This window comes from Heterocephalus glaber, unplaced genomic scaffold, assembly GCF_053883595.1.
Source record: "Heterocephalus glaber isolate CG9 unplaced genomic scaffold, H.glaber_assembly_v1.0 deba00001600, whole genome shotgun sequence".
NCBI lineage: Eukaryota > Metazoa > Chordata > Mammalia > Rodentia > Bathyergidae > Heterocephalus > Heterocephalus glaber.
In genome coordinates this window covers 44,787,114-44,799,433 of record NW_028258372.1, presented here as the reverse complement: position 1 = coordinate 44,799,433, position 12,320 = coordinate 44,787,114, and the positions used below count along the sequence as shown (strand labels likewise).

Genomic DNA, 12,320 nt, shown 5'->3' with positions numbered 1-12,320 from the left:
GTTGTACAAGAAATAACATAACAAATCAGCAAATGGGATCATATTAAATTAAAAAGCTGCATGGCAAACGAAACAACCAACGGAGAGAAGTGACAACCTAAGAATGGGAAAACATTTTGCCAGCCACTCCCCAAACAGAGGACTGATATCTAGGATACATAAAGAACTCACAGGCTAGGCGTAGCTGGGCATGGTGGTGCACGCCTGCAATCTCAGCACTCGGGAAGCTGAGGCAGAACACTGATGCAAGTTCAAGACCAGCCTGGACTACATAGTGAGTTCAAGGCCAGTCAAACTACATTGCAAGACCCTGTCTCCAAAACAAAACAAAAAACTAGGTGTCGTAGCACCTGCCCACCTGTAGTTCCGCATTTGGGAGCTGAAGCAGGAGGATCACTGCAAGTTTGAGGACAGCCTGGGCCACTGTATTTTCTCTTGCATGGATGGCCCACCCTCATGCTGTAAGATGTGCTTCTTTTCCTATTTTTACTTGGGTCAAACTTGATCTTCAGAGCCTGTTTCTTTTCCTACCTTTAATAAAACTTAAACAAAAAAATAAGCAAAAACAAGGCCAGCCTGAAGTACACAGAAATATCTTGTCTCAAAAAACAAAACAAAAAACAAAAAGGGTAACTAGATAAATAAAAAACAAAAAAACTAAGCTCCCCCAAATAAAAGACCCAATCAAAAAACGGCAACTGTAATGAATAAATACTTCTCGGAAATACAAATGGCCAATAATAAATGAAAAGTTCAACATCAACGGCCATTTGAAGAATGCAAATTAAAATAGCACTGAGATTCCGTCTTACTGCAGAAAGAATGGCTATAATCAAGAAATCAAATAACAAATGCTGTTGAGGCAGTGGGGAAAATGAGCCTCCTACACTGCTGGTGGGAATATAAACTAGTACAACCACTAGAGAAATCAGTGTGAAGATTCCTGAAACTAAAACTAGAAGTTCTATTTGACCCAGCTATTCCCTTCTAGGTATCCCCCTGCAAGAGTTAAAGATATATTACAATGATACATGCATACCCATATTTATAGCAGTACAACTTATAATAGGTAGGGTTTTTTTTGGTTTTCTTGAGACAGGGTCTCACTGTATAGTTGAGGCTGGCCTCAAACTCATATCATCCTGCCTCTGCCTCCTGAGTGCTGGGATTACAGGCATGAGCCACCATGCCCAGCAATAATAGCTTGAAAGCAGCTTATATGTCTATCGACAAATGAATAGATAAGGAAAATGTATTTGAGTCATCTGTGGGAAATGGATGCACTTTGAGACCATAAGCTTAAATAGTGCATGGTTTCTCTTATATGAGAGACCCAAAGTATAAATATAGAGCAGAATAAAAGATAAATAATAGGAAACAGGGTGACCGATCTTTTGCAAAAGGGAAGGAGACCAAGAGCTTAAGCGGGGAGAAGGGAAGAGGACACACAAAGAATCAAGATGTGTTATGTACATGTACCAACTCCCCATGATGAATGTAATCACTATGTACTGCAAACATGTACTGATAAAAATAAAAATTTTAAAAGTATGACCAAAAGAAATCTGGGTAAAAGTCAAATGCCCAGCTTGGAGGAAATGTTGGGATTTTAGAGATCAGGAATCATGCAAGGCATAGAAACTTACCTTCTTTGACCACTTACCTTCTTTGGTTGAGTGGGTAAAGCAGTCTTGATGTTTGGTATCCAGGTGCTCAGTTACGGTAACCCATTGCAGGTAATTTAGGAGAGCGACTACTGAATGTGGGCTGCTTCCTTTCCCTTCTCTGAAAGGCTAACAGCCAGGCTGCGACCTGGATGGGAAGCCAGATAACGTAAATGGGTAAAGAACGCTGAAAACAGAATTCTGAAGTGCAAGAACCAAGCTTTTTCACATACAACGAAAAGTTTATCAATGTGTCGGATGGATGAATGGTTTATGTGGGTGATAACTTTCTCTGGTTTTGATAGATACCAGGTGTGCCCCCCCCCCGCCTTCTTTTTCCTTGAGGCAGGGTCTTGATGTGCAGTTTAGCCTGGCCTTGAACTTACTATGTAGCCCAGGCTGGTCTGGAACTCACAGCAATCCTCCTGCCTCGGACTCCCGAATGCTGAGATTGCAGGTGTGACCCACCATGCCTGGTTTTGTCCTTTTCTTAGGGGCTGTTTGAGAACTCCTTTGTTGGCTACACCACTCACGCTAAGTGTCTTCTTCCTTGCTTCCACTTTGCTGCAGGCTGGAAAGAGTGTTAAGACTGTCACCAGCTCTCCTTTTTCCTCACCGTGCCTCCACCACCACTAGGTTAAAGGTAAAAAGAACTCACTGTATGTGAATTGGGAGGATAAATGGCGCGGGGGGGGGGGGGCAGACAAATCTGGATCTAGGCAAGTCTCTTCCCCAATTAGGTCCCTGATTGTTGTATAGCACCGTAAACTATTTCTCAGAATAACCATGTCTCTGTAATTGTGCAGCATCTGTGCCTTGTTTGACTACAAACTTGTTTGGTCTTCGCTGCAAGTTCCAGCATGATTTATCTTCCTGGCAGGTCTTACTTTCAGGAAACCCGGGGTATGGTAGTCCTTATATCACTGTCTGACGCATAGTGTGTTCTCAAGAAATTGTTGCTATAATAAACCAATGAACTACATTACATGAGTCTTCCATCTGGAGGATTTATTGCTCACTACCATGGGGAAATATATAAATACGGGAAAGAAAAAAATTCTAAAACAGGTCTAGCTGTATCAATTTCTAATTTTTCTGACTCCCTCTGAGTTAACCATTAGGGTGGCAGCTCATACAAGCTGGACTTCTTTCTATGCGGGTCCTATCTTTACTCCACAGCTACCACCAACCTAACTCTTTCTCTTCTTAACAAGCTGGTTGAAAAAATCTCTAGATCTTCAATTCTCGTTTGAAATCAGCAAACTGGACTCCTAAAGCTTACAGGTCCATGAAAGTGGGTTTCTGTCTCTTTTGCAAACACCTCCAGACCCTAGAACTATGGCTAGCACTATTTAGAATGGATACTCACACCTTCGCAGCTTGCAGAGCTCTCCCCTTGGCGAGGATAGAGCCTTTAGGATTTAGGGACGTCAAGGCTTTTTTTTTTTAAAACAGGTGTACAGTGCCACCCCTAGGTGAGGATATTCCGCAAAGTACGTCAGTTGTCATCTGGAAAGGCGTGTTTCTCCAGACACAAATCAAAGGGTGTCATCAAGTGCTGCGCATCCTGTCCAGCTTCCCGGGGAAGTGGGCCACAGCACTTGGAACACGTCACTCGCCCCGCCCCGTCCTCGGCGGACCGGCGGGGCGGTCTCTATCTGACCGGTGGGCGCAGGAGGACCATACTTCCGCTACGTCACCAGGCGGCCCGGCTTGTTCCAACGCGAGGCAAGCGAATCCCGCGGATGACGTCATCGAAGCGAGACGTAGTTTGCAGAGCCCGAGTGGGTGCGCATGCGCAGCAGGCCGTTTTGGCCCCCTGGCGCAGAGTAGGTTGCTAGAATCTTCCTTGCGGGCGGGATTTTTCCGTGCTGCGGCGGCGCGCTGGGGCCTAGCCGCTTTCCCAGCAGCCGGCAGGAAACCGGAAGTTGAGCCCGCCAGCCTGCAGCGGAAGTGGAGACAGTGAGAGAGTAGAGCAAGGCCCTGTGTTGTGGGTTGTGAGGTGTGAGCGTTGGAAGGGTCCCGCCTTCCCGCAGCACTGGGGCAGCTGCTGCCAGGGGAAGAAGGTGTCAGAGGAAATGCAGCCCTCCTGCTGTGCAGCCGTTTTGTTTCTGTCTCCGTGCGGTGAGATGGCTGTTAATCTGCATTCCAGTGTATGTTAATATTAGGTTGCTGTTGCACCTGTTTTCCAGGGGAAAAGCGCTTGGCAATGGAAGGAAAGAATTCATTTGGAATTCAGAAGTCTGTCCCAGAAGGGTGGTTTTGGGTGAAACGCAGTGAATTTTGCTAGACTGCCCTGCCTTTTTTCTCTGCTCTGCACCTTTTAAGGTTTGAATCAGGGGGACATAATTTGCAGCTTGTAAAATTTAGAAGGCAGAGGTCATATAAATCCGCCTGTAAAGCCAGAAAGACAGGAATTTGGGACCCAAGGAGACTAAGTTAACCAGAGAAGTCAGGCAGCGCTGGTGGACTCATCTGGCCTGCGTCAGCCTTCCACATTGGATGGTCAGAATAACCGATAGGAGATAGAAGACCTAATGGGCAGGCTGTTGGTAAGTTTCCTGCTGTGTCACTGGGCTGGTGTTAATTCCCTGCTACCACCTTGTTTCTAGGCTCGAGTGTCCAGAGTGGAGATTCGACTCGGGAAAGGAACTGTGGCTGGAAAAGGAGGCCATGCTTGAAGTTGCTTCCTGATCTCATGTCAACACCAAGCCCCCAGCTGCTGGTGGCAGCTGCTCAGCAGACCCTGGGCATGGGAAAGAGAAAGGGTCCGTCTAGAGCCGCCTGCCTTCACTTAGCTGGAGAGATGCTAGCCGTGGCCCAGGGGCTGAAGCCAGCTGTGCTTTATGATTACAACTGTGCGGGAGCATTGGCGCTCCAGAGTTATCTGGAGGAGCTGCAGAGGCTGGGTCTCCTCAACCTGAGACTTCACATTCTTGAGATTGGAGAAAATAGTCTCATTGTCAGTCCTAAGCATGCATGTCAGCACTTGCAGCAGGTGCTGCTTGGTACTGTAGCATTGGTGGATGTTTCCAGCTCCCAGCCATACCCTTCCCTCTGTTCCCTGGACCAGCTTCAGGACTTGAAGGACTTCATGGCTGAGATCACCATGCATTTGCAGGAGCTGCAGAGAGACCTATCTCTAGGAGTCTCTCTTAGCAGACTCCATTCCTCAGACTGGAATCTCTGTACTGTATTTGGGCTCCTTCTGGGCTATCCTGTCTCATACACCTTTCACCGGAACCAGGGAAATGACAACTGCTTGACCCTGACCCCACTGCGGGTGTTCACTGCTCGAATCTCGTGGCTACCAAGGCAGCCCCCAGTCTTGCTCTGTTCTTTTAGCGTCCCAGAGTGCTTGTTCCCAGCCTTGAAGGACATTCTAAATGCCTGGGAGAAGGACCTGAGAACCCGATTTAGGAGTCAGGATGACTTTGCTGACCTCAGCATCTCCTCTGAAATAGTCACACTGCCAGCTGTGGCCCTCTGACTTTAACTCTCCTCCCATATAAAAGGTATCCTGTAAATGAGCATCTCTGTGTTGAGGGTGTCAACTAGGAATCAAGTACCAATTCTCAGTGTTTGGGGAACTCTAGGAAACAATGCTGCAATCTGTCTGCTAACCCTGAGAATGCGAATAGGTGATGGTGGTGGTGGTAGCATTGGTAGTACGTATTTGTCACTTCTGTATTAGGGAGTCTTCCATGAGCAGAGATGCCCATTAATTTTTCACTGGATAAGAGATAGCAGGAAAGAGACTAGGGGGAAAAGAAGGGTTGTGGAGGACAAGTAGTAGGCTCTTGTAGCCTGCCTATGGATAGTGTCTTCTGGGAAAGGAGAACTGTGTTTCTGCTTATATACATACTTCTAACTGAATTGGATTGAGTGGATCAGCATGCTTACATATCACTCTTGGGAGATGATAATGCTATTCAGGAATAAATCAAGACTTCCAAGAAACAGTTTGGTAAGGTAACATTTATTTACAGTATCTTAAAAAAATAAAAAACTCAGAAATCCCAGTTTATTTGGAGGGAGAACCCAAGATATGAAATACCCCAACCTGAGTTTTACGTTGAACCGCTTGGTTTTGATTTTTACCCTACGCAACTGTCACAAGTTTTTCAGATCATCAGGCTGTCTTTGTTGGCCAAGAATACTGCCAGTGCTGCAGCAATCACCACCATCAGCATCGGGAGCCATCGGCCACATCGCCTCTGGGTGGTGGGAGAGTGAGACAGGAGAAAGCAGCCATGAGTTGGAGTAAAGATGGGCAAAAGTAATCCTGTTACAGGCCGGTGGAGAATCTCGGTTGGTGGCAGAGAAAAGTTTACTCCTCTGTCTTGGTTTCTGTCACCTCCCTTGAGATAATACCACTTTACAGGGGCTGCTAGCCTAGGGAGCATACATAGGGACCAGGCATTTAAATGCTGAAGAGAATAATCAGGGATAGAAAGGAACCCGGCGCATTTACATTCTGTGGTCGTATGCCTCAGTGCTTTAGCTCAATTCTGTAGCTCTGTGCTTGTCATGTTCACAAAGATTGGTCTTTCATATTTGGGCTGATATGGGCTTATTCCTGATCTGAGATGGTTGGGACCAGAAGTGTTTCAAATTGTGGAGTTTCTCGATTTTATAACTTACGTAGACTTTACCAGCGGAGCATACATAATTTTTAAAACCTGAAGTTCCAAATACTTGGGAATCTGAAATGCTCCAGAACTTTTTGAACATCATGCTAGAGCTCGAACAATTTCAGATGCAGAGCATTTCAGATTAAGGATGTTCAACCCATAGTCTTTCTGGGCGCAAGAGTTCCATGAAAATTGGGCTGGGATGCATGAACTAGTGTTTCTTTCATGGCCGCATGGCTTCATGTCAGCAAGGTATAAACCAAGTGGATGGTCATATGTTAGTGTGGGCTGATAAATTTTATCTGCAAGGTTTGGCCAAAAAGAATTGTCCCACCGGTATCTAGTGCTGTACAGGAAGGTGGACCCCCTTACTCTGGGAGGCAGTTGCAGGCTGTGGTTCAGCTCTTCACGACAGCGCTGTAGCTTGTGCAGGCAGGAGAGGTACTCGCCTCTGAGGTTGTCTAACTCTGAATGCAGTTCTGTGCACTGGGGAGAATATCACCAGGGTCATCACCACCAGTTCTGTCCCAGGTAGAACCCGGGAAGGGCAGACTGACCCGACTAAGGTATTCCTTCACCCACGGAGCCATTGTCCTTCCCCAGCTTTTCTCAGGGATTTCAGTTTGTCTTTCTGCCGTCTCCTAGTTTGTCTGGAATGTGTTTGTTGAAATGATTGTGTTCTATTACATTTTATGCATGTAAATGTTTTTATGGGACTGTATGTGTGCAGATGCTTTGTAAATGGGGTTACCAAAAATGAAGTTGTTGTAGCATAAAAGACCAGGAAGCGATTTGAATACAAGTCTGTTCTGGGAGCTGGTTGTTTCTGAATGCTTGCAATGTCGGATGTGTGCACCTAGGGAAGTTTTTGCTATTTAAGAGACACTATATAAAGCTTCCAGAGATAGCCAGTGTGGGACAAAGCTTGAGAAATTAATAATCAAATGTGTTTGAGCCAAGGTTGACTTTCGAAAAGGTAACTAATAAAACCTTGAAAGGGGCTGGATAAGTGAGGCAGGGAAACAATCAACAAATCAACCCGAAGGCGGAGTTGTTTTACATGGGCCCATGAATACCTGCGCACATCTAATCACAATTTAACCCAAAATCCCCGTTCTCCAGCTGCCTCCCAGCAGTTTCCCCTCCTGCTTAGGGATGACCCCTCACAGTCTGAGGTCACTGTCTCACCTCCTGTTCCTTGGCCCGGAGCTGCAAAGTCTTCTTTTGCAGCTGGTCTCTGAGATCCCAGTCTTTGTCCTTCCCTGTACTCTCAGGCTCCACTTCTGGGGAAGGCTTTGGTGTCCACACAGGCAAAGCCTGATCTAAAAAAGCAGGGATAGTGAGCCCAGGCCTCTGAGGAAATGGCCTGTCCCTGAGAACCCGGGAGTGGAGTGGAATCTTCAGTCTTAGAGAACTTACGGTGTGACCCTGCTCAGCTTGGACAGGCAGCGGGCCATGAGCTCTGAGAGCAGCACTGGCACCCTAACTTTTTGGGTCCTCAGACTTGTCTGATGCCAGATACTTTTAGTGAGTACTTATTAATTGAATTTCTTTGGCTGTGTGTCATATACTTCATATACTTGATAGTTTGCCGGGTAGGTTTGCTGAGTTTCAGTATAACTTTTCCCCTTACATCCTCCTTTCAGAGTCATGAAAATGGCATTGAGATCCTAGAACAGATGGTATGTGATTAAAGATGGTTTTTTATCCATCTTGCAGTCTGGATTTTCATCTTAACGCGGTCCTTAATTAGTATGATCAGAGAGCTCATGATGTCTGCCTTCTTGTGTGTAGCAGGCCCAGTGATCATGAGGAGAAGACAGGAGGCTGTTTGGTGTGGCTACCAGAGGAGTTGTTGCTCCTCTGTATACATGGGGATTCTTGGGAAGCTTGGGCAGCAGACATTCTAGGACTAAAGTGAGACTGACTTTGCATGCTGTGTGGTTTGGGGCTGGGGATAGGATCTGGTTTGGAAAGTCAAGTGTGTAAAAACTGACATGAAATCCTGAGTTCAAAATCCATTTATTGAAATGTTCAGCATAAACACGTTTTCGGAGAGAGGAGAAATTCTTTTTCACAGTTTATGAACCTCGTAGGATAGAGGGCTAGCTAGTGAGGTGTCCCCGGGGCCAGTGATCATTCCTTAGAGGACTCCCCTACTTCCCTGACTGAACGACCCCCAGAACTGGGTGGGGCTCCAAGAGGCCACATCGTTCATCCTCCTGCCTCTAGGTGGGCTAGCAAAGAGCGTTATCTGAGCGATGTGCTAGTAAATTTGCTGACCTTTCTGTAAGAGTTTCTCCTGTTCGTGAAGCTGTGAGGATTGATTCTGAAGCAGACCTGTTGGGAAACACAAGGAACTTGTCTGTTGTAGCAGATTCCCTGCAGAGAGCCTCTTCATACCTGTGCTTAGAACCTTAATTTTTAAAGATACTCCCATGTGTTACAGATTAAAATTCATCTCCCAAAATTAATATGTTGACATCCTAACTGCCCCCTAAGTCCAGAGTGTGACTTCCTTGGAGATAGTCTTTATAGAAGTAATCCAGTAAAAATAAGGTCCTCATGCTGGGCTGTCATGTAGGTAACTGGTACCCTTACAAGGAGAGAAAATTCAGATGCAGATATGCTCTGGGGAATGAGGAAGAGAAGACAGGGAGAAGCTGGCCATCCACAGAGCCAAGGAAGGCCTGAACAGATCCTCTTTCGAAGCCCTAAGAAGCCAACCCTGCCAACAGCTTGATTTTGGACTTCCAGCCTGCAGAACTGTGAGACAGTGTGTTCCTGGTCTTCAGGTCACCTGTGGTACTGTTGCAAATACAGTATTCTCGTATCGCCCCTACCATGTCTTTGCTTTCAAGTCTGCTTAAAGGTTACCCTAAGAAAAGCTTGCTGGGCTTGGTGGTGCACACCTGTAATCCCAGCACTCAGGAGACTGAGGCAGGAGGATAGCCATGAGTTTGAGGTCTGTCTAGGCTACTAGTGAGTTCAAGGCCAGCCAGAACTACATAGCAAGACCCTATCTCAAAAGCAAAAGCCGTGGGCCTGGGATTTAGCTCAGTGGCACCGCGCCTGCCTTGCAAGTGCAAGGTCCTGAGATCGATCCCTGATACTGGAAAAAGAAAGAAAAGAAAAGAAAAAAGCCTCTCCCCTAAAAAAAGAAGCTTTTCCAGATGACCCTATGTAAAATAGCAACTGTTTTCTCTTTAACCTGCTTTTATTAAGACATCACACACACACACATATTCTTTTTTTTTTTTTTTTTTTTTTTTTTTACCATAAAAGCCCTATACTACACTGGAGATCTTACTTGGAATGTCAGCTTTACAAAGGAAGGAATTATTAGTTTTGTCATTATATTCTCAGTGTAAATTCCAGGGTGCCTGACAGTAGGACCTCAGTAAATGCTTATTTTTGAATCTTTCTAGTGAGAAAGGTCTAAGTGACATATTCATGCATGTAATAAGTTAGAATACATACACAGCCCTAGAACACCAGTGCTTTTTAAAATTTGCAATTCTCATAGAAATGCAAGTGATTGTTATTGACGTGGAAGGAGAAAAATAGGAAAAAAAAGACCAAAGGCTCACATGACTTGTGAAGCGCTGTGTAAATGACTCCAGTCCACAAGAAGTGTATCTGAAAATGCACAGAAGGAGGAGGACATGCCAGACTGGGGCCCAGTCCTTCCCTGGGAGGAGCACTAGGAACACCAAGAAGCCTTGTGTGCTAGTTTGAGGATCTAAGGAGGAAACTTACTCTGCAGCTGCTGTACTCTAGTCACCAGGGCGAGTTTCTCCTCCTCAGACCTCTTTAGTTGATCTGAAAGTGAAATGCAAACCAAAATAGAAGAACCCAGTTTAATGAACCCAACACCTGAGGGTGGAAATTAGTACAAGGGACTGTCCTGTCTTTGGCCTCTGGCACTTGTCAAATGGAAGTTGCTCTGCTTTCTCTGGGCCCCAGTTCTAAAGCAGTGGACTAGCTAGCACCCATGTACCTTTCATCACAGAGGGGTCTGTGCCGGCAGTCAACAGCGTTAGGTTGAACTAAGGGCTGTATTGTCACAGTATCTATCTTTTACCTGATACAGGCTGTGGCTGGGATACCTTCACTCAGCCTTGAATTTGACCGACCTTCCCTTTCAAATTAGGAATGTGGCCTTGTCACATGTGACCTAACTTGGTAACAGCTGTGATCTGGCCCCAAGGGAGGGGCTGCAGAAGGGAGCTCACACAAGGAGATCCCCTAGTGTAGCAAAGTTAAATTTTGTCTTGGTTGATTAAAATAGCCCTTCCTTTCCCTCACGGTGAAATGAAATAAGGCTATGCCAACAGATGAAGGCTGAGGCCCTTTCTCCACCCAGCTTCCTTCTCTGAGCTCCCTTAGCCTTGGTTCTGCTCCCGGGGTCTGTAAGGGGAAGGGTACCTTGCAGGTCCCGGGAATCCGAGTTGTACAGGTCCTGGTCCCCCTGCAGGCATTCAATCTTGGCCTGCAGTTCCTGGTGCTCATTCTCCAAAAGTCGCAGGGCCTGGTTCATCTGTGCGTCTCTACTATCTGCTCCCTGCAGGAGGAAGAGGGCTGGGGTCAGTTCTTAGTGGAGGTGGGAAGCAGGTCTCCCAGAAGGAGGTAGTAACCGGAAATTGTAGAATTTCAGAGCTGGAAGGAGTGTTAGGGAATTGAAAAAAATAGGGAATTTCTTTTTTCACTCTCTTTGCTCTGTTCCTCACATTTTTAACCGTGTGTTAAACTTTGGGCACTCACAGGGGTCCTGTCCTTACTCTGGTGTAGACCCCAGATGAAAGCATACCAAGGCGGAGCTCCCCTGGACGTGTTGGCTTTCTCTTTACTTTTCATTCTACCACTGTCAAGTGTTTTTGTGGGGGAGGGGAGCATTTTTCACAAGAGGTTTAAAAAACCCAAAATATCCTCCTAAGAATTGCTGTATGGGTGATGGGAGAAGAAAACGGCAGAGCTTCGTACGTGGGCACAGTGCAGAAGGGCCAGTGAGGGCGCTCCTCTGAAAAGCCACACACTCTCTTCAAGGTGGGCTCTTCTGCTCCCTGTTTCAGGAAAATTGTGGAGATCAGCTTTTGGGGCAGATCCTCAGTTCCAAGCCAAGTGAGTGAGGCCAGTGCAGTGCAAGCTGGTGTGTACTGGGTGTTTATATGTGCCAGGCATTACGCGTCGTGCTGCCACATTTGAGCCACATAACAACCAATGCTACAGGCACTGTTACTCTTCATTTTAGAGACGTGGAAACTGAGGCTGTGGAGGTTAGTTAACTTTTCCAAGGTAGCAGATTAGAAACGATGGAACTTTTGTCCATCAGTGTCCCGAGTCCACAGTAATTGCTTGAACAAACACATTGGAGTATTAGTTACTACTCACCTAGAATTAAGTTACTGACATTTGTTCAGTGCAAATAGGCAGTTCTGGACCAGAAGCTCTACTGGGAAAGGTTTGCATAGTGGGTTGGAGTATGTTGTTAGTAGCCTGATAAATATTTCAGCTCAGCCCTTTGCATTTGGGTCATGTTGTTCCAGTGAGCACTTGGCTCATTTGCATGAGTGGTGCAGCTGTCCTTTGTAAAGTCAGACCATATTCAGAGCTGAAACCGTGACTCCAGTACAAAGCAGGCCTGAGTAGGGCACTGGAAGCTGGACACCCTCAGCCACCTTTGGGGCCTGCGGCCTAAGCCAAGCCCCTCGTGACCATCATCCCTCTTCCTCCATGCCCTGCTCCCCCGAACCCAGGGCCTGGTACCTGCAGTTTGGACCGAAGCCCATGGAGTTGGCTCTCCAGCTCTCTGTGCTGTGCCCCCAGGGTCCTCCAGTCCTCCTTCAGAGCCTCATACTGACTCCTCCACTCCTCACACTTCTGTTCTGCCAGGCCCAGGGCCCGCTGAGAGAGATCAGAGAGGAGGGCTTCAGTGGAAGCCCTCCCAGCAGGCCAGAGGCTTGGAGGAAGGGTCACAGAAGCACCTCCCCATTTGCTTCTGGTAAATAACTGCCGGATGTAT

General features: G+C 46.6%; 2 protein-coding genes across 11 annotated transcripts in view; one reads left to right on the top strand and one right to left on the bottom strand.

Moving 5' to 3' along the window:
* The first annotated feature begins 3,443 nt into the window (after window positions 1–3,443).
* CUNH1orf74 (chromosome unknown C1orf74 homolog) overlaps window positions 3,444–12,320 on the top strand; it is a 109,607-nt gene continuing 100,730 nt past the window's right edge. For 2 of the 5 annotated variants that reach the window (XR_015444432.1, XR_015444431.1), the window contains exons 1-2: window positions 3,446–3,788; window positions 4,277–5,179. Coding sequence is in view for 2 of the 5 variants with exons in the window: in XM_004862034.3 (XP_004862091.1) it covers window positions 3,743–3,788; window positions 4,277–5,154 (924 nt within the window). In the remaining 3 variants the exon portion in view is untranslated. Of the gene's footprint in view, window positions 3,789–4,276; window positions 9,583–12,320 lie in introns of those variants that run through there. The other 3 variants (XM_004862034.3, XR_002388597.2, XM_013078580.3) reach the window with 3 other exon arrangements.
* The window catches only part of Traf3ip3 (TRAF3 interacting protein 3), a 22,013-nt gene continuing 15,320 nt past the window's right edge, over window positions 5,628–12,320 (bottom strand). For 3 of the 6 annotated variants that reach the window (XM_087194010.1, XM_087194011.1, XM_087194014.1), the window contains 6 exons: window positions 12,065–12,202; window positions 10,727–10,862; window positions 10,058–10,120; window positions 8,582–8,638; window positions 7,487–7,620; window positions 6,398–6,784 (listed from right to left, as the gene is read on the bottom strand). In XM_087194010.1, coding sequence (XP_087050136.1) covers window positions 6,398–6,784; window positions 7,487–7,620; window positions 8,582–8,638; window positions 10,058–10,120; window positions 10,727–10,862; window positions 12,065–12,202 — 915 coding nt within the window. Of the gene's footprint in view, window positions 5,882–6,397; window positions 6,785–7,486; window positions 7,621–8,581; window positions 8,639–10,057; window positions 10,121–10,726; window positions 10,863–12,064; window positions 12,203–12,320 lie in introns of those variants that run through there. The other 3 variants (XM_087194012.1, XM_087194013.1, XR_015444283.1) reach the window with 2 other exon arrangements.